The 25,416-nt window shown below is 48.5% G+C and overlaps 3 protein-coding genes across 7 annotated transcripts in view; 1 reads left to right on the top strand and 2 right to left on the bottom strand.

Moving 5' to 3' along the window:
- The first annotated feature begins 1,985 nt into the window (after positions 1-1,985).
- Apoc3 (apolipoprotein C3) lies at positions 1,986-3,545 on the top strand. Its single transcript, XM_076843729.1, has 3 exons — positions 1,986-2,150; positions 2,294-2,417; positions 3,422-3,545. Exons 1-3 carry the CDS (start codon positions 2,096-2,098, stop codon positions 3,543-3,545), a joined length of 303 nt encoding a protein of 100 aa, XP_076699844.1. The 5' UTR covers positions 1,986-2,095.
- Positions 3,546-6,233: 2,688 nt separating this feature from the next.
- Apoa1 (apolipoprotein A1) lies at positions 6,234-7,747 on the bottom strand. 2 transcript variants are annotated; one of them, XM_076843727.1, is made up of 4 exons: positions 7,693-7,747; positions 7,373-7,526; positions 6,606-6,831; positions 6,234-6,560 (listed from the first exon to the last, which is right to left on the bottom strand). In XM_076843727.1, the coding sequence occupies exons 1-4, from the start codon at positions 7,733-7,735 to the stop codon at positions 6,234-6,236; spliced, it is 750 nt and encodes a 249-aa protein (XP_076699842.1). In that variant the 5' UTR covers positions 7,736-7,747. The 2 variants fall into 2 exon arrangements, with proteins under 2 accessions (XP_076699842.1, XP_076699841.1); XM_076843726.1 differs by having other exon boundaries at positions 6,234-6,831.
- Positions 7,748-12,464: 4,717 nt separating this feature from the next.
- The window catches only part of Sik3 (SIK family kinase 3), a 242,308-nt gene continuing 229,356 nt past the window's right edge, over positions 12,465-25,416 (bottom strand). For all 4 annotated transcript variants that reach the window (XM_076846383.1, XM_076846384.1, XM_076846386.1 and 1 more), the window contains 4 exons: positions 17,869-18,032; positions 16,857-16,989; positions 15,434-15,604; positions 12,465-14,717 (listed from right to left, as the gene is read on the bottom strand). In XM_076846383.1, coding sequence (XP_076702498.1) covers positions 15,447-15,604; positions 16,857-16,989; positions 17,869-18,032 — 455 coding nt within the window. In that variant the 3' untranslated portion in view covers positions 12,465-14,717; positions 15,434-15,446. The remainder of the gene's footprint in view (positions 14,718-15,433; positions 15,605-16,856; positions 16,990-17,868; positions 18,033-25,416) is intronic.

Raw genomic sequence — 25,416 nt, 5'->3', positions numbered from 1 at the left:
TGTCCAACTACAACTAAAAAATAAATGTAAAAAAACTAAACAAATAAAAAGAAATAAAATGGAGTCAATGCCTAATTATCAGGATTCTGACTATTTGCATGGTAGCAGAATGCAGAGTCTTAAAGAAATGAATCTCTCATAGTGGAATTTCAAGTTGTAGCCACAGGTAAAGGGTTCTGAGGGTAGGACGGGCCACTTCCTCAGGCCTCTGATTTTGCTCTATGGGGCAAGTTATTTCCTCCTCAGAGGATGGCTGCCTATCTAAAGCAGGCCCTGTTTCTACTCTATGCCTCCTGCCTTCAGACTGGACTGTCTGGGGAAGGACACAGTGTTTGGGAGGGAGGACAGAGGTTTGCGGAGCTTCCTCCATAGACCAGCTGCTTTGCACATGCTCATTAACTTCTCTTCACAACTCTGGGAAATCCAGATTCTATCCCTGTTTTACAGAGTAGAAAATTGGGACTTCGAGATGTTAGATCTAGCCCTGGGTTATGTAAGTCAGTGCCCAAGGCATCATTTAAACCTGGAATTTCTTGGCTCCAAAGACCTAACATCCAGAAGACAATGTCCCCTGATGCTGTCATCCTGGCTGCAGCCCTGAAACATGAGTCCTCTCCTGGACAGCTCCATAGAGCCCTCCGTGCCCTCCCTTTCCCTTGCTAATGGGGCTCCCCATCCCTTGTTCCTCCCAGATGCCACATGGCCAGGGGACTCAGGAGCCTGAAGCCCGGGGGCGAGCATTGGTCCCAGCTGCCTGGTTTGGAAGGGCCCCAGCCATGATTGCTGTTTCTGTCCCAGGGGGTGTTACCGTGGGTCCAGAGGGCAAGGTGAGGAGCATGGGAGGAGGGAGGGGCAGAGGCCTTGGGCTCAGGGCAGGCTTTGGCCCTCTCCCACCAACTCCTGCTCTGGCTCAGCCATGGAGGCTGCTGGGAGAGCAGCAAGAGATGGAAGCCCCTTGGGGAGGTGTTGGCTGGGGACTGGGGAACTCAGCCTCCCACACAGGCCCTGCCACTTGCTCTTCAGCGTCTTCCCTTCCGACACCACCATCCCAACCCATTTGGCTCCCAAGTCCAAAGAATCAACCACCATGGCCCCCCACCCCCACCCCGCTCCAGCTGCTGTCAGGACTTGGAGGAGGGAGGGATAGGCCTGGAAACTCAAGAGTGAAGGGTTGAGATGGCCCCAAAGCCCCTGGCTTGTCCCCTTAACCTGAGCTCTGTCCCTTCTGCCCAGCCTCTCCCTGGGGAGTTAGCCTGTGGGAGGGAATGGGGTCTCGCCAGGCCCACCTGGGGCTGAGCAGGCTTGCTGCTGTGTGACAGAACAGCATGGGTGCAACCTCCAAGGGATTTCTCAACTCTCCTGGCAGCTGGCTGCAGCCGGCCTCCCTGCCTCAGGCCCTGGTCAGCAGGTGACCTTTGCCCAGCTCATTAGGCCCTCGGTGCCTGCTCACCTGTCCTGACAATATAAAACAGGTCAGAACCCTCTCGCTTGTCTGCTCAGTTCATCCCTAGAAGCAGCTTCTCCAGGTAATACCTCTGGGGAGGAGGCCAGGGCGGGAAAAGGATAGAGAGGGCTGGAGGAGGCTCCATACACCCAGCATTGGCCTGGAGAGCAGCTTGCCAGAGACTGGGAAGCCTCAGGGGTCCAGGAGTCCCCCACCCTCGTTGTCACTTGCCCAAAGCCTCTCACAGGGTGGTGGCAGAGCTGCAGCTGGAGCTGGCTACCAGTCTGCACACTTGTCCCTCACTTTACACACTTAGGCCTGGAAGAAACCTTTCCCTACCAGTCCTCCCCAGACAGGAAGTCTGAGGCCTGCAGCGGGACAGAAATCTTCCTCTAGTCACTCAGCATATTAGCAGTCAGGCCCCAGGTGTCCTGAACCCCATTCTGGAGAGTGGAGTTCTCCAGCATCCCACCAGCCGTCCCACCCCCCAGGGCCTAGGTCTCCAGAGTCCCACGTCGGAGTCCATATTAGCCGAGGAGTAGGTGCTTCTCCTGCTGACTGGCTCAGGTCACACCTCAGTGGCCATGCCGTGTCCAGGGAGGATCCAGAGGTGCCCCTCACAGGATACTTCCCTACAGGAACAGAGGCGCCATGCAGCCCCGGGTGCTCCTTGTTGTGACCCTCTTGGCACTCCTGGCCTCTGCCCGTAAGCACCTTGAGGGAACTGGGCCGGGAGCAGGGTGGGAGGTGGCTTGGGTATCCTGAGCCCTCGTGGGCAGTGAGCACACAGGAGCCAGGAGCCAGCCCTGGAGGCTGAGCTGCCTCTGCCCAGTACTGTTCTCCCGGCAGGAGCGACTGAAGCCGAGGATGCCTCCCTCCTCAGCTTCATGCAGGGCTACATGGACCGCGCCACCAGGACCGCCCAGGATGCACTGACCAAAGTGCAGGACTCTGAGATGGCCCAGCGGGCCAGGTACACGCACTGGCTCTCCTCCCACCCCTGGCCCTCTCTCCCTCATCCCCACCTGGCCCTGTCCTGGCAGGGGCTCTGGTGATAGTACTGTGGCTCTCCAGCTTTCCTGAGTCTCCACCTCTCTGAGCCTTTCTGACTGAGCCTCCCTGGTCCCTCACGGGGCCTTTGCAGGTGGCTGTGGGAGAGATGACGGGGGTGAGACTCTCTTCCTCTGTCTCCTTTCTTTCTCCCCAGTGCAGCCCTAGGTGGCCCATTTTAGCCCTCACATCTACTTTCCTTTTCTGATTATCCTTGGGCTAGAGGAAGCTGCACCTGAGCCATCTCCGGCCTGGGGTGTCAGGATGTACTCCTGCTGTTCCAAGCCTTGGGGCCAGTGTCTGTCTGGGAGCAGAAGTCTGCCCTTGTTCCTGCAGTCTGCCCCACCTATGAGTCCTCAGCTCCTCCTCAGTCAGCCTGCACTCTGCTGGCTTTGGCCACATTTGTGTAGCAGAGGCATTTGCAAAAAGTTCTTAGTCCTCAGCTTCAGCTGAGGTGGGTATTAGCCCCCTACTTTGCAGATAAGACAATTTGGGTTCAGAGAGGTTAGGTGACCTGGCCCAAACTACACAACTAATTAATCCTCCAGTGATTTATCTAATGAGAGACTGCCTCCTTCTGCCCACCTGCTCAGAGCCACTAGCTTGTATGGGTCCTGGGGACACCATTTGCATGAAATACAACAACACCCCTGACTTCACACATCTCCCCATCCAAGACTTATCCCTAGGGTTTGCAGTGGGGGGAGGGGCAGCATACTCCAACCTGGGGAACCTTGGGGTCTGACTTGGGCAGATCCACCTTGCATCTCTTCTTCTTGGGGTGGCAACTATATGTGGTCCCAGGGGTGTTGCTGGGTGAAGGAGAGTAGGTAGCCGGGACAGCCAGCGGGGATGTGTGTGTGGGGGGGGTCCTATAGCCAAGAAAGAGCTCTCAGGTCTCTTTCCTTCGTAATGATTTACCCCTAGGGGCTGGATGAACGGTGGCATTAACTCTTTGAAAGACTACTGGAGCACATTTACAGACAAGTTCTCCCGGTTCTGGGAGTCCACCCCCGACGCCAGCCCGACTCCGTCCTTCGAGGCCTTCTGAGATCTCCTGCTCCATGCCTGCCTCTTCATCCATCCTGCCAGTTCCCTGGGTTCTGCAGCCTCCTGGGCTGCCCCTGAAGGTTGCTTTAAAGGGGTAGTATTCTCCCACCCCCTGGCCCCACCCAGGCATGCCACCTCCCAATAAAGTTGAACTAGACGCTGCCGCGAGTGGGATATCCCTTATGTGCCATGCATGTTCGGGCATTGGAATGAGTTGGGGCTCTCTTGTGCAGGACTCTGAGATGGCCCAGCGGGCCAGGTACACGCACTGGCCAGTGCCCCCTGCCCTAAGTTTCTTCACCTGAGAGGTAGGAATAGCCCTACTCACCCTGCCTGGGTCTGCCTGGAAGATGTCAAACAAGAGAATAGAGTTGACAATTCTGTAATCACTGTCAAGTGCTCTACAGCATGGCTTGAATGTGTGCTCTATGCCCAGCTGACACTTTTATGTCATCATCAGAGTTGAAATGGAGTGTGTTCCCCAGAATTTGGAGGTGACTTCCACTGTCAGGGCCACCTGGTCTTCTGAAACACACTTAAGGGAAGGAGGTGGGATGGGGTAGTGGCTGGAGTAAGACACAACTGGCTCTAGTACTGGCTCCACCACTTCATATCAGCTTCACTTTCTTATCAGTAAAATGGGTACCATAAATACCCCTCCATTGTTGATTTGTTGTGAAAATGAAATGAAACATTGTTTGAAAGCATTCGGCATAGCACCTGCACTTCAGAAATGCCTAGTAAATGGTTGTCATTGTTACAGCTGAACTGATTGGCCCCCTAGGACCAGAACCAAGAAGGAACACAAGGTCACCTCCAACAGGGGCTGTTCCTTGTGTCCCCAGCCACAACAGATGTTCACATGAGAGAGATCTGGGACCACAGATCAGGCCCCCACTGTACAGATAAAAGGCCAAGGTTCAAAGAGGTAAAAGCACTTGCCCCATAACAAATGCCAGGGCCAGACCTTGAGCTTGGGCCAGCTGTCCATATTCTGCTCAGTTGGCATGGAGAAAAGCTGTGGTACTCCCCTGCCATGTATTGCATGGGCTCCTTACAGATCTTGGTGCCATCAATGCAAACAGCTCCAACTAGAGACTGCTTTCTCTCTGGAAATTCACCTGGCTTTCTCTTCTCTTCTTGCCCAACTATATCCAGGAACCTCAGTGCCCACACCTGAGAAATGTTCCCATCCAAATGCAGCTCCGGATAATTATAATCTAAAAAACCCACTCTGTTATCTAAGAATTCATTAAGCTACACTGGTCATGAAGGAATAGAATATCCAGGCACCTGAGCTGGGTGTAGTGGCACACTTGGGGGACTAAGTCAGGAGAAAGGCAAGTTCAAGGCCAGCTTGGGCAACTTAGTGAGACTCCTATCTCAAAACAAAAAATAAAAAGGACTGGGGATGTAACTCAGTGGTAAAGCACTCCTGGATTCAATCCCCAGTGATGAACAAACAAACAAATACATAAAATAAAAATAAATCTAGAGGCCTGTACCACAGGGCAAAAGGCCCTGCTGCAGGGGTGGGGGAACAGAGGGGGAGGCTCCAGGGAAGTGCTGCCCAGATCTATAAAAACACGTACATGCCCATGGGGCCATACAGAGATGAGCACGAAGAGGGTGGCGGAATGTCAATGTGAGCATGGGCATGTATGTATACAGACTCCTAAGAACTTGAGTGCCTGGTCACTTGCTTTTTTTTTTTCCTTAAATAATCACAGATGCCAATGGACAGATGGATCTAAAATGAGCAAACTAGCCCATCCTGCCTCAGTGAGTGACTTCAAAAGTCCAAGCTTCAGCCTCACCATGGTGACATGAATCTAATGACAATCTGTTCAGGATTTGGGAAAGGATGCAATGAGATGATGGAGATGAAGCCATCTTGGGAATAAAAATATGCAAATTACCTGGGAGAGGTGGTGGTTGTTTCTGGCCTGGCCAGAGGGAACAGCACCCAGAGCCACATGGATAGGACAGACAGCTTCCACAGCTGTGTCTGTTTCTGGGAAGGGAAAAGTAGCAGGTGGGGAGGTCCTGCCCTTGCCAAAAAGAAAAGGGAAGTGTTTGCTTAAGAGGTTTTTGAGTAAATAAAAGAGAAAAGGGCTAACTCCAAGCACTTCCTGCCCAAATCCTTCAATGTCTCCTTGAGGTCCACCCCACCAGGCTGAACCACAGAGCTAGAAAAGGCTCTTGCCTTCTGCTCAGGTGAACACCTTTTCTGTCCAGCTCCCACCAGGGAACACCTCTGGGAAGGGGAACCACTTCTCCCAGCCCTGTTCCTGGACCCTCCTCAGGCAGGGCTGCAACACCTCCATTTGAGCCTCTTTAGGTCTCCTGGCATTTGATTATGTGCCACTTTGCCTGGCCCTCCATTACCTCCTTTCTGTCTGCGCCTTGTTAAGACAAGGACTTAGTTGACTGTCATTCCAAACCAGTCAGGCGCCACCAGGTCTTCCAATATGGACTACGACCCTGCAGAGGCCCAGGCTGTGTTCGGAACTGTTGAAGTCTCTGCTCCAACGCCAATGGCTCACACCAGTTCTCCGAACCTGGAAGTGCTCTCAAGCGTCCCGCACCCCACCTCCATTCCCCGAAAAGAAAGAAGCTGCTTCCACTTTGGAAACGTTTATTCTAAGAACCCAAAAGCTGGAATGGAGGAGCAGTAGCTGCGGGCGCCTCACTGGGTGGTCAGCTTCTTGGTGGCCTCGTCGACGGCGCTCCAGAAGCTCAACTTGAGGTTTTCCAGCACCGGCAACAGGCCCTGGCGGAGGTCCTCCAGCGCGGGCTTGGCCTTCTCGCCGAGCGCGCTCAGGTGCTCGGTGGCCTTGGCCTGATATTCGGCAAGGGAGGAGCCCTCCTTCAGCGCCTCGAGGCGCGCGGCCAGGCGTTGGCGCAGCTCGTCGCTGTAGGGCGCCAGATGCGTGCGCAGCGCGTCCACGTGGGTGCGTGCGCGGTCACGCAGCTCCTGGCCTAGTGGGCTCAGCTTCTCTTGCAGTTCCTGCAGCTTCTGGCGCGCGCCCTCGCGCAGGTCGGTGCTCAGCGGCTCCACCTGCTGGCGGTAGCGCTCCACGTCTTCTTGCCACCTCTTCTGGAACTCATCCAGGTAGGGCTGCACCTTCAGCTTCACCTCCTCCAGATCCTTGTTCATCTCCTGCCTTAGCGACACGGTGTCTTTTTCCAGTTTATCCCAGAACTCCTGAGTCACTGGGCCAATCTGTTCGCGCAGCTTACTGACAGTGGAGCTCAGGGAGTCCCAGTTGTCCAGAAGCTTCAGGCTGATGTGGAAGAGAGAGGGGCTGAGGAGTGACTTCCTGGGCAGCCTGGATTGCCCTGGATCTGCAAGCTCAGCGCCCCAGGTTACCTGGGGTGGGCTCTGGCCATCACCTGTCCCTGAACATGCAATAGCTGTGGTCCTAGTTTTCCCATGCACTGATTCCAACACCCTGAATGCCACCCACCAAGTCGCATTGTACAGATGGCCTGAGGCACAAGGAGGAACTAGTGAGAAACAGAACCGGGGTTGGCATGGGTGTTGAAGGACGGTCTTGTATCTAAAGCACTGGAAGTTAGGAGGGGAAGGGGCTGGCTGCGTTCACAGGTGAAATGTGGTTCGGTTACTGATTAGGTGGGCCCTTGCTGGGAGACTGTGACCCTGCCTGGGGATCTCATTCTTATTTCTCCACCAAAGACCTGCCGTGGGGCCAGCTCATCAAACAGCAGATGAGGATGTCTGACTACAACATCTTTCCATAGACCTCTCTGCCCCCAGGACTCCACTACCTTTCCCCTGCCCCAGCTCCCAGGCTGGGTCCTTACTTTAGCTGTTTTCCCAAAGCAGAGGTTTCAAATTGGGTCACATAATCTCTGCCGCTGTCTTTGACTGCATCCAAGTACACAGTGGCGAAATCCTTCATTCGATCCCATGAGGACTGGGGTTCATCTTGCTGCCAGAAATGCCGAGCCTGGCTCCCTGGAGGTGGAGGGACACCCTGGTCAGGCAGCTCTGGGTTGGGAGCTGGACTGAAAAGCCAGGCATAGGGTGGGAGAGGGACAAGTGAGAAATTCCACTGCATCCAGGATGGTGGGCCACTGGACTTAGGGAGAATCCCCAATCTCCCTAGGCTGGGGGCACCTACCCGTCAGGAAGAGCACGGCCACAGTCAGCACCACTGCTTTCATCCTGCAGGGTGTGGGAACCTGGAGGAGAAGAGGGGCCTGGCTGAGGGGGACTTTTGTGTGAAGGAGTCCCGTGTTCCCCCAAGTAGTCAGCCAGAGGAGGAGGAGGAGCCTAAAGTGAAGAAAGCCCCAGGTACCCAGGTCCTGCCCAACACCTAGAGCTGGGGAGCCAGAGTAGTCTGGGGCAGGCACCCGCACTTACCTCCAGGAACTCTCCAGCAGTCTCTGACTGTCTAGCTCTCCCTGGTCTATTTATGCCTCCAGGTAGGGGCTGGGCTGGAAGACAGATAAGCCCAGCCAGGCCCTGTCGCTGCTCACTGGTTCTGGCGATGTGGAACTTAGAGTTCAAGGATCAGCTCTGCCCAGGAGCCAGGCAAATAGAGTGGGCAAACAGGAAGCTGCGGGGGCTGCAGGGCAGAGGTCAAGGGTTCAGACAGGGCCAGGATGAGGGTGGCTGTAGGCTTGTGAGTCCCCAGGTTCAGGGCAGCAGCACCCATCATGCCCTTCCCCTCCCAGTGTGAGTGTGTGCGTGTCACTGTGCATTGTGCCTGTAGCAGGGAAAGAGGGGAAGGGACCTGGGACTCCTCCACTCAGGAGATCTCCTCCCCCACAGCCTTCTTGCATTTCAAGGATTGTTTCACACTCTGTCTGCACTGCTCCTGCCTCTCCTGCCACCAACCCTGGTTCCCTCTTTAGTTCCAAGGGTGCCACACACTTCTCTTCACCCTCCATAGGCTTCCTAAACCCCAAATCCAAGGGAATCTGTGGCACTAAGGAGTTGTGGGAGGAGGATGCTCAGGGCCCCAGATAGAGATTTCAGAGGCCTCTGACATATCAAAATAAATGCTAGATACCAACATGAAGTTGCCAACTATTCATTTTGTCATTAAAAGATATTACCCTTGCCTTCCTTTCAAAGTCAACTTCACCATCTACCATCACTTCAAAACAGACTTTTTAACACCCAAAAAGCATAATCTCAGAATTCAAGTGTAGAATTTCAGTCATTCACACATGTACCTTTACATTGTTTGTGTTTTCATTTGATCACACACAAATGAGAGTGGCTATCAGATCTAAGAAAGCCCTGTGTAGAGGAAGGACTCTTGGAGGTGGAAGCAGAGGGAGACCTGTTTTCTTTTTGTTTCATTTTGTCTGCATCTTGCTGAAGGAGGAATGTAAACCAGTTATATAACCTCTCTGAGCTTCAGTTTCCTATCTGCAGGATGAGCTCAAGAAATGTCCAGGGTGCTGAGGCCCCTGAGACAGGCCATAGGTGGAAGGTGCCCTGTATCGGTTGGTGTTTGCAGCACCATCTTGCAAGGTTTCGCTAGGAAAGCCCAGGTCATGCAACCTGTGAAAGTCCAAGCTGAGAGGAACTTTGAAACCAACTACTCCAGCCTCTCCCCACCCTGTCACCTTCCAGATGTGGAACTGAAACCAGTGGAAGGAATCAACATCTCATCTCTCTGAGAGTTAGAGGCAGGGCTGGACTTAGCACCCATGTCTCTGGACTTAGGTTCCAGGGCAGGTATGCACCCTATACCATCACCCCAGGAAACTCCCCAACTCTCTAGAGATCAGCTTGTGTTTCTGTCAGACCTGGGAGTGGCTGAGATCCAGGCCTCTCCCACTCCAGCCCCAGCTGATATCCTGCCTTTTGTCTCTTAGAAGCCTTTGGAACCAGAGACCTTAGGTTTGAATCCTGCCTCTGACACTTATTAGCCATATGACCCTGGGCAAGTTACATAACCTTCCCACATCTCAGGTTCTTATCTGCTAAATGAAGATAATGATAGAACATGCCATCTCTGATTAAAGTTATAACAGGGGTCACAGTGTGCATGGTAGGCAGAATAATGGTCCTCCAAAGATGTGCGTGTCCTCCTCTCTGGAATACGTGACTGATTGTGCATAGCAAAAGGGGTTTTGCAAGTGTGATCATGGACGGCCCAGGGTAATCACAATCGTCCTTCAATATCCAGAGGGAGGTGGCAGAGTCAGTGGCAGAGTCTGAGATATGAGGATGGAAGCGGAGGTTGGAGAAACGTGAACACTGGAAGGATGAGCCAAGAGATGCAGGCAGCTCTTCCCTAAAAGAGGTGAAGGGACAGATTTTCCCCTAGAGACTCCAGAAGGAGCACAGTGCCAGGGACACCATGAATTTAGCCTAGTGTGACCCCTTTGGGACTTCTGACCTCCAGATTTGTAAAGTAATAAATTTGTGTTGTTTATAAGCATGAAATGTGAGCACATATGTGAAACTGTTAAGAAGGTCACTAGCACTCAATAAATATTAACTATTCGCATCCCAGAATCCCGGGTCCTGGATTCCATCCCCTATTGCCACAAACACACTTGCATTGCCACAGAATAGCCCAGGACCTCAGCTTCTAACAGCAGAAGTCGGGAAGGCAGGGAATCCCACAGTTCTGTCTTTGGCCTTGCTTGCAGGTGCCCAGATGGGGTACATCTCCAGGACAGAAGCTACTCCTGATGTCTGGCTATTGGCCATCCCAGCTGTCTGTGGTTTACAGAGAGGGTGGGAAACTGACTTCCCACCCAGTGTGGGCAGCCACTGGATCTCAAGCCAAGAGATGTTCCTTTCTTAGGATGGGGGTTGTTTTCATCCCAGCCAGCATGTGGGGGATCTGAGAAGCTTATCAATTGGACTCCAAGTTATCTGCTACTGTTTTATCCTTCTCTTGGCTTATTACTGAAATTATTATGGTTAAACCTAATATTTAATATATGCACAGTTCTTTTGTGGCCGAAGCACTTCCACAGTTAACGTATGTCCCCATGATGCTGGACACTATAGCTTCTCCTTACCATTGCACCTGTCAGAAAACTGCAGCTAAGAGCTCAGAGCTGCCTGGACTTCTTCAGCTGAGACCTGTGTGATGCAGGGCTGGGAATCAGGAGCCTTGCTTCTTGTTCTTTGATGGGGGCCTATTGGCTTATGCAGCCCTAGGACTCTTCAGGGATGTTTCTTGGCTTGGGGATTCCAGGGCATCAGCAGAGGTAGGGAGCTGTGTGACAGCACCTCACTAAGCAAGAAGTTTCCTTGTTGAAACTATTTATTCACTGGTGTCTGCTCCATTTCACTGCAAGTCATAGGCTTAAATGAGTCTAGATAGATACCTCTTTACTATTTGGGAAAGGAAGGAAATCTTTCTGGACAGAGGCCTACGGAAAAACTAACAAACTGGGCTTATCACAGAATCTGGGTCCAGTGACAGTAGGAATTTCGAGAGCCTGAGGTTAGACTGTCTTAGTGGATGTGGGGCCTCTCACCATTGGTCCTTATTCCCACCATCCTCTTCCCTCCCGTTGGGACCATTGCTGAAGTGGCCTCCAAGCACAGGCCCTGGACCCCTTGCCATGTGTGGGCGAGCTGGCACCTGCTGCAGGGGTGATTCTGCTCAGAATGACTGGCAACCCATTTCACAATATATGACCCAACATACTGATCAGTCTGCATGGGAGAGGACTCTGTCCCTTGCTAGGCCTGGCACCTAACAGACACTCGCCAAACATTTGCTCATTGTGTGACACTGGCACACTAAAGGAAGTTTCACCAGATTGGCAAAGGGTCATGTGAAGGAGCAGACCCTGAGCGGGAAGACTCAAGAAATGAGCACTCAGCCTTGTGGCGGGCCCTGCCCAGAACACACGCGTGACCACACAATGGTTTGGGCTAAGATGGGGGAGCTAGGATTGGGGAGGTTCTGCTTGAGCAGGGGAGAGGACCCCAACCCCCACACATCCTACTGGATAATTTTGTCACAGCTCTTATGATAGAGCCCTAAGGTGGACTCTAGGACATCTTTGAATACCCAACTCTGCCCAATCTTCCTGCCCAGGAAAAGGCCATCACAGCTCATCTTTGACGAGTATGAGGAAGCACAGCAGCCCCTGGCACAAAGTCAGAAAGGGGATCTTGTAAGGAGACGTCAGCACAGTTTCCATTTTCCAGAACGCAGAGATCTCCAGTGCCCTGCTTCAGCACCCAGGGAAAAAGGTGTACAAGTTTTTGAGAGAAATCTGGGCTATCACAGTTTGGTTCCTGAGATTCACCTTTCCCTGCATGTGGTGTGTACAGGCTTGGGACCTCCAAAAGACTCTGAGAAGGCCCTTGCTGTTCTGATCAGTCCCACAGCAACTTACTAGTCCCCCATGGGCTGTCAAGTTTTCATAAGTTACCTCCACTTGTTCTTTTTACAATCTTAGTAATTCCAGTTTCAGAAAGCTTTGCTCATAGAAGACCTCCAATCAGCTCCCTGGGACCTCACTGGGAATTCTATCCTACTCCTTGGAGTTCAGGTGTGGAGAAAGGGAAAATGTAGGAAAAGTCCCCCTTTTACCATACTTATATCACTTACTTTGGCTATCATGTCACCACGCTGATTGGGTTTGCCCCGTACGACTCCAGCCATGGCCAACATCTTTGAGTTCCCTCTTCTCCTCCTTCACAAGTACCCTTTCAAGGAATTGTTTTCCATCTACTCAGCAATACCAGTGCTCCCAGTGGAAGGAGTGAAGTCCAAGCCGCAGCTGAGTTCAGTTTCTAGAGAATGCCAGGTCCATAAGGCAAGGCAGACGCTGCTCATGGCCCAACCCCAAGCTTGGCAGACTTCTCCGGCCCTGAACTTCCAGCTTCCACAACACCCCCTCCCCCCAATGCTTCTCTCAACTAGACTCTGAACCACAAGGCAAATAACGTATCAGCATTAGAACATAATCAGGTTTTTATTTTCACAACCTCCTACTGTCCAACCAAGTTACTAAATTGTAAATGCCCCACACAAACAAGGACAAAAGGTCTTAGCAACTTGAGTCTGGAGATTTTTTTTTTTTTTTAAATCCTTTTTTAGTTCAACATAAATGAGAAAGAAAAAATACTTCTGACATTTTTGAAGAACAGAAATAGGAAAGTATATTCATATACATTCAACATATACTGCGCATATTGGTTACTACAATACAAAGCAATGATGTCTTAAAGTGTAGTTCGCAGGATGGCACGGTTAATAGGCTCACTGGCTTTCATCTGGGTGGTTGCTGGAGGGTGGCATCTGCTCTTCCATAAATCCAGTACCATGTAAACAGATCAGGCTGAGTGTGTGGTAGCGGTAGGGCGTGTTGGGGCATCAGAGCTGGAACAAGCCCAGAGAAGTCAACAATAGCTCTTAGGGCTTTCTTGGTAAGTAAGCCTCCTTCTGGTGAGTACTTGGTGACTCTACAAGTGGAGGGGAGACTTGGGGCCATGGAAACATGGGACAGATCCCCAGCAAAGCTCTTGCACTGCAGAAATCCACTTGAGGGATAGTGGGCCCAGGAGTTGAGCTGCCAGTACCAGTGTAGAAGGACAAGCTGCATGGGGATCCTGCCAGCAACACCAGGATGGCCACACTGGGCACCTGCTCTCTTCTGTGCAAATTCAGGATGAAAAACTAGGAGGGAGGGTTAGGAATCTTTTACTTCCCTTTCCCAGAAGAAAGGGTTGAGAGTCAGGATATCTAATGTCTCTCTGGTTTTAAACATCAGAAGAAGATAACCCAGATCCCCTCTCAGTCCCCAGCCAGCAGAGAAGACTTTGGTTTCTAATAGTGAAGAGAAAAATAAAAGTAATGACATAAACAATAGCTATTGCGTATGCGCTGCTTCAACTGGGGAAAGGAGACCACTGCATCTATCACTGGCACAAGAAAGAGCTGTTTACAATAACAATGCCTAAAGAAAATGCTTTGAACCAAAGGTGCAAATCACAATTCAAATAGAACAGAATCTGGTTAAACATTTCTCTTTTAAACAAAAATTCCTTTTGTCTTTATTTATTAATAATAACAATAATAATAACAATAATATCAACATTTACCAAAAACAATTCCTACATGATTAAGAATGAAAATATAGGGGCTGAGGATACCCAGGGAGAAGGTTAAAAGACAGGCAGGACCCAAGACAACCTCCTATTCTTCTTGCCTGTGACAAAGAGCTAAAAGGGACACACACACACACACACACACAATGGAAAAAACAATCCTTTTCATAGCACAGTATAAAATGAGAAAGAAAGAAGACACACAAAACATAGTGCACCACTGTTTGGTGTTTAATTCATGGGTAGAACCAGCAGGATGGTAATGGTGACCAACTTGGCAGGTTGCCAGAAGGGAGCTGAGTTATACACCAAAAAGAGGCTCAAGTTGAGACTTTCAAGGTGGCAACCTAATGGCGTCAGGTCACTCACAGCCTCTATGCAGGCCAGGTGTGTATCTAGTGGATCCTGCCAGCAGAGACCTCCAGGTCCAGGCCTGGTGTTTACAACTCTTCTTATTTTTACTCTTTTTGTTCCCCAAGGGCCAGAGGCCATCACCCATTCCCTCTCCCTTTCTCTGCCACTGAGATTCCAGAGATGCTTTCCTCTTGCATTTGCTCCTGGGGAAGAGCAATGCAGAGCAAGGGAGGGTGCTCTTGGTGAAGCCTGTGAGGCGAGTGGCCTGAGGTCCTGGCCCCTGAACTCTAACTGCTGGCTCTCCTGTCTCAAAAAGGAAAAGAAAGAAAAACACAAAAAAAACAGAGACAAAAAAGAAGAGCAAAAAAAAAAAAAAAAAAAAAAAAGAAAGAAAGAAAATCACCTCCAGAAGGAAATACTGAAAATAAAACCAACCAAAAAAAAAAGCACAAACAAACCCCAAAACAAAACAAAAACATCCCTCCCAACTCAAATACACCAAATACACTTTCACAAAAGATGGAGAACATGGATTTCCTGTTTATTTCCTTGGTGACTTGGTCGTATGAGCAAACATGGCAAAAACACCCTCAGAACCCAAAAGAACAGCACACTGATGAACTAAATGTGAGGAAAGGAGCCACAATATTCTGGGTGGAGATAAACACAATGGCAATTTGGCGCAACGCTGCTAGATACTGTTGGTTTAAAATCAACCTTCTCATTCCCAAGCTGTACACAAACCTGCAATAAAGCAGAGAAGAACAGTTTGAAAAGAGCAAGATCAACATTTCAAAATTTTTTTTGGTGCTGGGGATGGACCCAGAGCCTTGCACTTGGCAGGCAAGTGCTACACCCCCATTTCTGAACCCTCCCCACTTTTTAAAAACATAACTTGTGTCATCTTATCTCAGGTATTTTAAGAGGCTGGCCATACTGAGGTTCTAATATTGGATTTGCCCGATGGCTTTACTTTCATCAAGTCTTTTCTGTCTTTCCAGTGACAGAACCAACAGTCCCCAGTGCAGACCATTTGCACACCAGTCAATTTACCCACATTGTACCACTGGCCTCTGATCATTATTCTCCTCTCCAGAATATCCTGTTGCTTTCTCCTTAAAAAAATATGGCTAGATATTTTTGGGTTTCTATCTCCATTCCCTAGTAACCGGCCTTTGTGCCGTAGCTCCTCTGCCTCTGTGGGGTTATGACACCCACACCACAAGGGGGGGCATGAGCCTTAACGTAAACCAAGGGACCAAGTCCTGCCATTTCTTTTACATGCTCCCATGTACACCCCAAAACTAGCCCAGTGCTTAGTGACAGAGCAGGAAGACGTGAGGGATGCAGGGGAAAGTGGTGCTGTCAGTTTCACTGGCTGCCACACACTGAATGCTCCGCAGGATCAGAAGATGGCACTAGGCCACAGGTGGCTTGGCCTTCTCCAGGACAACACTCACTCTCCATTCCTTGTTACACGCCTGCCTGCTCCATGCTGAAGGAGACCTCAGGGTGCTTGTAGCTGAGCAGAATGTCTGTGATACACGTAGATGGATAGCAAGAGGCGTTTAAATGCTGGCTGCCATCACCCAGGTCGGCATGCTCATGACCTCCCAGACTCACCCCACATTCTGTAAGACCAAAAAAGAACATGTGAGATTAGCAGGGAAGCAGAGAGGCAGTGGGCAAGGGGAGAGCGAGGAGGAGGGGGAGACAACCTGTCTGAGCAGCCCACAGCCTGACTCTCAGCCCCAAACTCCAGCTTGCAGCAGGTTCCAGTTGTGAGCACCTGGGTGAGGCCAGGATTCTTCCTGATTCTTCCCTACATGTCCCATTTTCCCTTGTCTTTTACCCCTCTAACCTCAGAACCAGCAAGTACTCTATGTGGGAGGAGACAACTGCTCCTTCAGAAAGTCTTGCCTCTCTAAGGGTAAGATGACAATGGCAGTGCTCAAAGGCACCGTTCCCAGGTGTGTTGTTCTGGGTGCCCCACTGCACACTCCATCTTGCTGTCCCATTAAGCCAGCATCCCTTACAGCACAGCCCAGGATACAAGCTCTTCTGAGTCTGTCACTTTACAGGTAAGGAGCTGGGGATCCAGAAAGGTTAAGTGCTTCCCCTACAGTGCCTATAAAGTGAGGACCTGTCCATCCTCAGGCCTATGCTTTATATTTGTTATGACGCCTCCCTTGACTGGTTCTAAGAGGAGGTAGAAATTCCATTAGAGCTGGGCACAATGGTGCACACCTGTAATCCCAGCAGCTTGGAAGGCTGAGCCAGAGGATCTCAAGTTCAAAGTCAGCCTTAGCAACTCAGCGAGGCCCTAAGCTCTCAGGTGAGATCCTGTCTCTACATAAAAAATGTAAAGGGCTGGGGATGTGGTTCAGTGGTTAAGCACCCCTGAGTTCAATTCCTGGTACAAAAAAAAAAAAAAAAGTTCCATAGGATACAAGACCCTCTAGTCAGAAACAGAAAACAGCTATTAAAGGTACCTTCCCAGGGGCTGGGGTTGTAGCTCAGTGGTAGAGCACCTGCCTAGCATGTGTGAGGCACTGGGTTCAATTCTCAGCACCACCATTTATATAAATAAATAAAATAAAGATCCATCGACAAACTAAAAAAAATAATAAAAAAAAGGCACCTTCCCACAGCATTAGAAATTGGAATGTGATCACCAGTGTTTAGTCAGAAGTCACGCCTCCTGCACACACTCACATTTAGGAGAGACAAGCGAGGAGAGGTACTATGTCCAGAACTCCATGGGGACGTGGGGGATCTACCTCCCCATGAACTCCTTCCACAGAAGAGAGGGGTCCCTGGCAAAGGTGGAGGAAGGGCCCCTCCAGGAACTTCTCCAGGGTATCCCAAGCAAAAGGCTCTTACCTTCGTTTTCCCCATCCTGAAATTGCTGGCTACCCATGAGCGAAGACTGACTGAGAACTGCATCTGACATCCGAGCAGAACTGAGTGCTTTCCCAGCCACAAGACTCATTCCTGGCAAGTTATCCAGCTGTACCTGCAGAAGACAGGAAAGGAAATAAGGATACCAGAGAATGTGCCCTTCTCTGGTGACCCATAGGGACAGGAGTTTCCGCTAAAAGAGCCAGGGCAAAGGATGGCTTGGGGCACCACTCCCTGACTCCTTTCCTCTGCAGCATTATCCTAGCGGGATGCAATGGTGACCGTGGGAAGCTACCTCAGCTTCCCTCATGCAGCGAGTGGGAGGGCTGGTTAGATCCCTCTGACACTTACATGTCCTTCTAAAACCAGGATCTATACCCCCACCCCTGGAGTCTATCTTCAGACATTACTGTTCAGGTGTACTCTTCAGTTGTCTCTACCCTGGGTAGTAAACAGGCTAGCTATCAGCCACAGGGGGCTAGGGAGCAGGCCAAGTATGACTGGTATAACTGAGGCCCTAACTCTGTAATTTTATTTAATTTTGATAAATTTAAATTGGAATAGCCATACTTGGCCAGCTGCTTCCATGTTAGTGCCACCCTAGCAGCATGCCCCAGACCATGAAGCTTTGCTGAGTCAGATCAGCTCCCTGTGTCACAGTAAGTTCAATGTGGCTGCTGACAGCAAACCAAGAGCCTAAAGGTTTATTTCCTGGGATATGAATTTAGACTGTTTGGGGTTTAATAACAGCCTCTAGATGGCAACTAGTTTTGATTCTTTTGTTTAAAATTTGGAGTATATATTCTAATGGGAACCTGTTGGAGTTAAGGGCTGGTCTGTGAATGGGATTCAAAGAAATGCCCCCTTATCTCCCAGAGGGGATCTCCCTGACCAACGAGTGGAGGCGTGGATGCTACCCCTTGCTACATTGTTCCTTTTCACAAGTTGGAACTGGTGGGATCCAATCTCCAACAAGCAGGAGGGACCAACATACATAAGCATCATCACTGTTCTGGATTGTATGATGTCTCTGGAGGGTCCGGGGCCTGTGGTGCTCACTGACTGAGGGCCGAGCTGGATACCCAAGCCCATTGTGATCTGGCAGCTCCAGTGCTTGTCCTGGAGAACTTCTATCCATGCAGTTCCCTATAACAGACTCTAGAAAGAGAGCAAAACAGGGTGAGCAGGCCTGCAGCTTCTCCCAGCAACATCAACTCCCATGAAATGAAATGACCTTCAAGGGACAGTGAGAAAGGTCAGGACCACTTCTGCATTAACAGCTAATACCAGTCATCTGGTAATAGTGCTTAGAGGAGCCTGGACCAGCATGAGAACCCAAGTCCTACAGCAAATATGAGTTCATGAAGGGACCATACCCCATGAGAATGCCACATAATGGGAGCCGGCTGGACCACATGAACCTCTTCTTTTTTTCATTTTTCTGTTGACTGAATTCTGTTGTGTTGCCAAATCCAGATGTACAGAGGGATGACTCCTGGAGTGTTCAGGAATCTGTAGCCTGGGAGGATGGCCTCCATTCTATTCTGTGGATGTCTCCTCTCTTCCTCAGCACCACCCCAGACCTCTCTTCTCTCTACTTCTCTAACTGCTGCTCCCAAATCCTGTGGTTCCTTCACCCTTTATTAGCAAGCACTCTTCAATTTCTGTCTTTGACTTTCTCTCTCCCACAGTTACTTTGGCAATATCTATTTCTACAGTGCCAACTGTAATTCCTCTATGTGAAGAATTACTGAAATGGTCTTTTAAGGTCCAGATCCATATTTCCGATTATTTCCAGCATGCAATTGGACACTTACTATGTCCAATTCCAAACCCACCACGTTCCCCCACAGCCTGTTACTCCTTCAGACACCCTTGCTTTTTAAGATCACTACTGAGTGCATACTCGTGGTTCACAACAGTCTAAAGAATCTACCAGAGTTACTTTGGCAATACCTATTTGCTAGCTTCAGTCCCCACCTTCTCAGTCTCACTGAAGCCCTAGCACCTCTTGCCTGGATGATTACACTAGCTGCCTAACCACCCCCAACACTACCTGACAAACATTAATCTTTCTATAGAGTAGTCCATACACTTCCTTTTCACAGCTTTGCCTTGGCTTATCTTCCAATGAGCCTCTCACACTCTGCTCCCCAACATATTCTAAGCTCAGGTCAAATGGAACGACATAACTCCTCCCTGCCCATTCACAGTACAATACATTTGCTACCTGAAAATGCCTGATTTTTTTTACCTCCATTCCTGCCAATCCAAATCAGGTCCATTTCAAATGTTGTCATAGTTATGAATTTTTTCCTTTCTAACAAAAACAGATTCTTCCTTCAAATTTCAGAAGAATGCATTTATCTGTTCTAACATCATCCATGGTATTATGTTCAATTATGTGTTTGTCTCAGTTATTCATACTAGATCAGAAATTATTTGAGGGCAAGAACTGTTATCTTGTGTACATTTGTAAGCTTTTGGTGTTCTAGAACATTGTCCTATTTCCAGGAAGTACTTAAAGATAATCACTTTAACCGATATTAATAAATGTTCTCTTAATATTGGCTGGTCTCTTATCAGAGTCAAGCCAAATTCCACTCTATGGCCTGGAATTTGGAAAGAGTATTTCTTCTTGACCAGCGCCAGTCAAGAATAGCAAGGTCACATGTAGGGTGACAAGATCCTCTGGGCAGTACTTTTGACTTCAGTCTATAAGAGCCTGGGACTTAGACAAATATTTTGTTTGCTTGATTGGTTTTTTGAGGCAAATCTCTTTAGTAACTATCGAGCTTATCTCCTGATGAACTGATTCTTGGTGAGAACAAATTTTTAAAAGGCACAATGCTAGCACTAATTGTGACATTCTAATCTATTTGAACAAAGAAAGCAAACATACTGCCAGAGCATTGAGTAAAGGGATTCAGGTCTCTATATCCAAATGACCTTGTATGAGGATCAAAGTTAGGCCCAGGCTAACTGACATGGGTGGGAACTAACTGACATGCACATTGCTGATACTGCAAGACATTCAGAGGAGAAGCAGGGAGCTTCCCAAGGACTAAAGATGAAGGCAAATGAGAAATATTTTCAAAGTTCTCAAAGCAAAGAGGTCAAAGGAATAGCCAGAAGTCAACTACTTTGCAACTAAAAGCTAAAAGCTTTCAGAGTCAGGAAGATAAAAGTAAACCTACACAAGAAAACCTACATGTTCTGTGGGATTAGTTCACCCATCTTGTCTATTCAGCCAATTCCTCTCAGTAGGTCCAGCTCCCATGTGGCCCCAGGGCCAACCAAAACCACTGGCAGGAAGTGGTACAATACTGGCTTGGTAGGAATGAGGAGCTGTTGATTCTGTTTGCTCTGCCAAGAAGCAACACCAGAAGTAGCTTCTTACTTTTTCAAAGCATTTTCTTAATGGCTATATTCTCTTCTTTGAGAGCTAACTCCATCCATTCAACTCTTTGGGGGTCTTTCTTCTTTTAAATCTGCTAGAAAGTTGAATGCAAACCTCACCAGTTGCACCTCTCTCCCCCCCAAGACAAATATGATTGTTCTCACACACGAGGAGATGGCAAAGCCAACGAAGTATATAATCCTTGTTCCTGATATTTAGTGCCTCCCTCCCTTTTCTGGAGACCTCAATATGTTTTTTCTTCATGTCAGTTAAGTCTCCTTTCTTTCCTCTCACTCTTTTTGGGTTTGTTTTTATTCCTAAGAATGAGGTTTCTCCAAATGCAAAAAGCATAACCTTCCCTTTGGCCCTGTTTTAGGAGGATCATGTGGATTCTGTCCTCTTTGCTCTCTTCCCCACCTTCCCATCTGATGCCAAAGTAGAACAAGCTATTGCTGACAAATCACATGATGATGCTTCCTGGCCTCCTTGCCCAGTGCTCATCCCTCAGCCAAGTTGCAAGTGACACAGTGATCATAAGCACTAGTCCGGAGTCAGGAAGACTGAGGCTTGAACCCTTGAAGGGGACCTGGGAAAGCTATCCAGTTTCCCTGGGTTTTAGTCTCTTCACCTGTTAACTACCATCTGCTCCACAGGTAGATGTGTAGTATGTTTGATAGAGCCTGACGCACCATAAAAGTTCAGTATAGACTGATTTTAGTTACCTTCCTTTCTGAGATGTTATTTCTGAGTGGAAAAGGGTAAATGAACCAGTTGATAAAAGCAAAGAAGCTGAACCCTACCTACAGAATTTGAGGGACAATTTTCCCATATGTAAATAAACAAATGAGCTATTGAAACTTTAATTTCTAAAGAAGCCTCTGATTTGGGAAAGATTAATGTGGTTAATACTCAGATGAAGGGACAGGCATGGTGGTGCATGCCAGTAATCCCAGTCACTTGGGAGGTTGAGGCAGAAGGTTTGCAAGTTCAAGGTCAGCCTCAGCAATTTTACCAGACACTGTCTCAAAAGAAAAAGCACAGCTGAGTGTGGTGGTGTGTGCCTGTAATCCCAGTGACTCAGGAGGCTGAGGCAGGAGGATCACAAGTTCAAGGCCAACTTCAGCAATTTAGCAAGGTCCTAAACAACTTAGTGAGACCCTGGGATTGTGGCTCAGTGATTAAGTGCCTCTGGGTTCAATGCCTGGTTCCTCCACCTCCAAAAAAAAAAAAAAAAAACCAACTGGGGATATAGCTCAGTGGTAAAGCCATTCTTGAGTTCAATCTCCAGTACTTAAAAAAAGAAATCAGATGAAGTGGTCAGGGGCACCTATAATCCCAGTGACGGCAGTGCGGTGGTGGTGGGATGTTGGGGATCACAAGTTTGAGGCCACTCTCATAAATTTAGCGAGACCCTGTCTCAAAATTAAAAATGGTTGGGGATGTGGCTCAGTGTTAAAGTGCTTGCCTAGCATGAATGAGGTCAGCACTTAAAAAACAAACAAACAATAACCAAAACCAGATGAAAAAGAAGTATATTAATAAGAGTTGAGAAACAAACCAGAGTCCTGTCTGCTCAAGTTTCTGCATAATCAATAGGTCAGAAACCCAGAAGGCTAGCATCTTTTGCTCAGCAGTTATGTTTGGAAGGTGCAGAGTAGCGACAAGGAGGCTGATAGTTTGGTTCTTAAATGTCCTCCAAAAGCTCACGTACTAAAGGCTTGGTCCCTTGCCTGTGGTATGACCGGGATGTGGTCAAACTTTTAGGAAATGGGCTCTAACGGAAGGAAGTTAGGTCATTGTGGGGCATACCCTCAAAGGGTCTTTTGGGACTCTGAAACCTCTTTTCTTTCTCTTTTTGCTTCTCGGCCACCATGAGGTGAGCAGCTTGTTTGACCACACACTTCCACTATGATATTCTGCCTCTCCACAGGCTCAAAAGCAAGTGACTATAGACTGAAACTCTTGAAACTCTGAGCCAAAATAAATTCTCCTTATAAGTTGATTTTCTCAGGTATTTTTTTCACAGTGACAGAAAGCTAAATAACAGAGGAACAAAGGAAAGAATGTCAGATAAAGGAATCAGGATACGTAAAGCCAGGGGCCAGCTCCACTACCAACAGAGAATGAACCTGACTTAGCAGGCCACTGAATCTCTCCTTACCCTTACATTACCTATCTGGAGAATAAGAGGACTTATTGTTTGGGGATTTGAAAAAGAAAACACAAGTGAAAGGGTCTTTGATAAATTGTAAAGGATTGCACAAGTATCATTTTTAATAAGAATGCTGGGTCTGCCTCTAGAAGTCTTTGTAACACTTTTTAGGTGAGACCTACTGACCAGCTGTTGGGTCTAAGTAGACTAACCCACTGACTAAGGGACAGGGGACTTAGGGTCAGGTCTCTGGCACATTCGTGCCTATCCAGTAGCTACAGAGCTGTCAAGCTGACTGAAGGACATATAAATAACAGAAGAAGAGAACTTCCAAGAGCTCCATGAGCCAGCACTTACCCAAGTAAAGCAGAGGCAGTTGGGGAGGGGGTGATCACCTGATCACAGCAGGGAAAACCCACACAAGGGGACACAAAGCTAGCCACCTACCTCCCTGAGAATCTCGGGGCAGCTTGCACAACTCTCTATTGAATCTGTCAATGTTGACTGTCCTTACTCATTTACTGGGATTTAAGAGAAAATGAGAGAAATGACATGCTTGCATATTCCTCTTAAAGGCCCTGAGGGGACCCCTCCCAGGCTGTCGGCATTCCCCTCTGGGAGGCCTGAAGCAATAATGCTGAAGCTGCCCAAGCTCAGAGGATGTGGTTTTCTTTGTGAGTTCAAATTGGTAATCTCATCATGTAAACTGGCTAGACTGCTGCACTTATTTATTTATTTGCAAAGTCAAAAAAATAAAGTTTATCTTACACTATCAAGGAAGGACAAACCTTATTTTTACTTCTAGAATGGCAGACAAGCAGCACGGGGCAGAAAGAGTTCTAAAACTCCAATGCATTTGAAAGAAAGCTTTAGCATGCTGCCTACTTGGTGCTCAACCTTCTACTAGTAGAAACCACCTACAATGATGTGATGGCATCTAATTCCCCCTGAATAACTTAAGCTTGTCTTGCTTCCCCTGGTGGAATGAAGGCTCCCTCGGGACACATCCTTAGGTTTTCCTCTCTGCAGCCCATGTTACCTATAATACAGTCTTGGGCAAGAGTCATTCACAAACTGTATTGAATTTGCTCTGCCATGGAAATAACAACTGAAGCATTTGGGGACTAATGTGTAAATGTGCAGAGATGGAGGTGTCATTAAAGGAAACTTCAGGCTGTCCTCCCTGCCTGCAGGGAGGTGGGGCACAGTACTAGAACTCTTAGCAAAAGTAGCAGCAGATGATATGCAGATTTTCTGATTGAGCTCATGTTGTTTAATATACAGGCAATGAGGACTCCTCTGGGGAGGGGGAGAGAAAAATCACTGTTTTTTGTTTTGTTTTGTTTTGTTTGAGATGGGTATCACTACATTACCAGGGTGGCTTCAAATTCTTGGGCTCAAGTGATACTCCCACTTCAGCCTCCCAAATGCTGGGATTATAGGAACACACCTCGGAAATTGGCTAAGAAAATCACTGAAAACACACAGGCAAGTATACTTCCAAAGGGTTTTTTAACTTGAGCAGCACACACTGGGCTTCCTGAGGCCATTAATGTCTCTACTGCCTTATTTCATTAAATTCCAAACTCACACCATCATAAATATGTGTCATCAATTGTTACAGATAATTGTGTGTGTGGCTTTCAAAGTCACAACATAAGAATAGATGCTAGAGATTGGGTGAACAGTACTTAAGCCACATCTGTGGCTGAGCTAGAGCGTGCACTTTACAGTGAGCTGGGCAGGAAGGAGGGCAACTAGTCTCTGCAAGGCACTGGAAGTACTGCAGGAATGAAGGCTGCAATTTCTGAAAAAGCTCTTGTCAAAGACCAGAGAGATCTGGGCACCGTGGCACTTACCCCTAATCCCAGTTACCTGGGAGGCCAAGGCAGAAGGATCACAAGTTCGAGGCCCGTCTCAACAACAGAGACCTGCCTTGCCTCAAAATAAAAAAATTAAAAGGCTTGGAAATGTAGTTCAGTGGTATGCTCCTGGGTTCAGTCCCCAGTCGCCCCCACCAAAATGGAAAAAAAAAAAAAAAAAAAGACCAGAGGGAAAAGATTAATAATAAAAGTGGACTTTGGGGGTAGGAAGGAGATCCAGCAAAACTGATAAGAAGGCTATGAAGACAAAGCACTTTTGAACTAAAACCTTTAGGGATACACTATGGCCTGATTCTTCCAGAAAACAGGAGATAACAGCAGGGATGATGGTGGATATAAGAAGGTAGAGAGAAGAAAGAGGGAGGAGAGGAGTAAAGGTGGTTAGTAAGTGGAAGAAGAAATAGGACATGAAGTGAAGTCCTCAGACTTGAAAAAAGGGATCTGACAAGGACCTGATGACAGGCCTGCAAGTCTCTCTAAAGCTGCTAGGAGAGCTGAGCAGTGCTCCACAATTTTGGTGGCATGTTGTAGCTGGACCCTGCATTTTAGAAAACCTCTCCCTTAGCTTCCATGAGTTCCTCGTTTACTATACTCCCAACTAACCCAGCCTGCCTGCTGGCCAGGACGCTTCCCTGAAACTCTCACCACTATCCTTTCCTCAGGCTTCTCCCCTAAACCCAAATGACAAAATGTTCTCCCCCAAAACCCAAATGTTCTCTGCAAGGTACTGGTAAGCAATGCAGGAGTGAAGGCTGCAGTTTCCTCTTCATTCCTCAAGATCCAACCCTAATGCCATGTATGTCTGTTGCACCGGCATTAAACAGTCTGCCAAAGGGGGTTCCTCTGACAATCAGGGGACGATAGTGAATCTAATAGCCTTTCGGTACAAGGGAATCACACAAGAGGCAAAGTGATGAGAACTCAGAGATATTAAAATATGTGTGTGTGGTACTGGGGATTGAACCCAGGTGAACCCAGGGGCACTCTACCACTGAGCCGCATCCCTAGCCCTTTTTTTATTTTTATAGTGACAGGAACTTGCTAAATTGCCTAGGCTAGCCTTGAACTTGCTCCTTGACTCCCAAGTCGTGGGGATTTTAGGCAAGC

The sequence above is a fragment of the Callospermophilus lateralis genome, chromosome 2, assembly GCF_048772815.1.
Source record: "Callospermophilus lateralis isolate mCalLat2 chromosome 2, mCalLat2.hap1, whole genome shotgun sequence".
In the NCBI taxonomy this organism is placed as follows: Eukaryota; Metazoa; Chordata; class Mammalia; order Rodentia; family Sciuridae; genus Callospermophilus; species Callospermophilus lateralis.
This window is presented reverse-complemented; position numbering and strand designations above follow the sequence as displayed.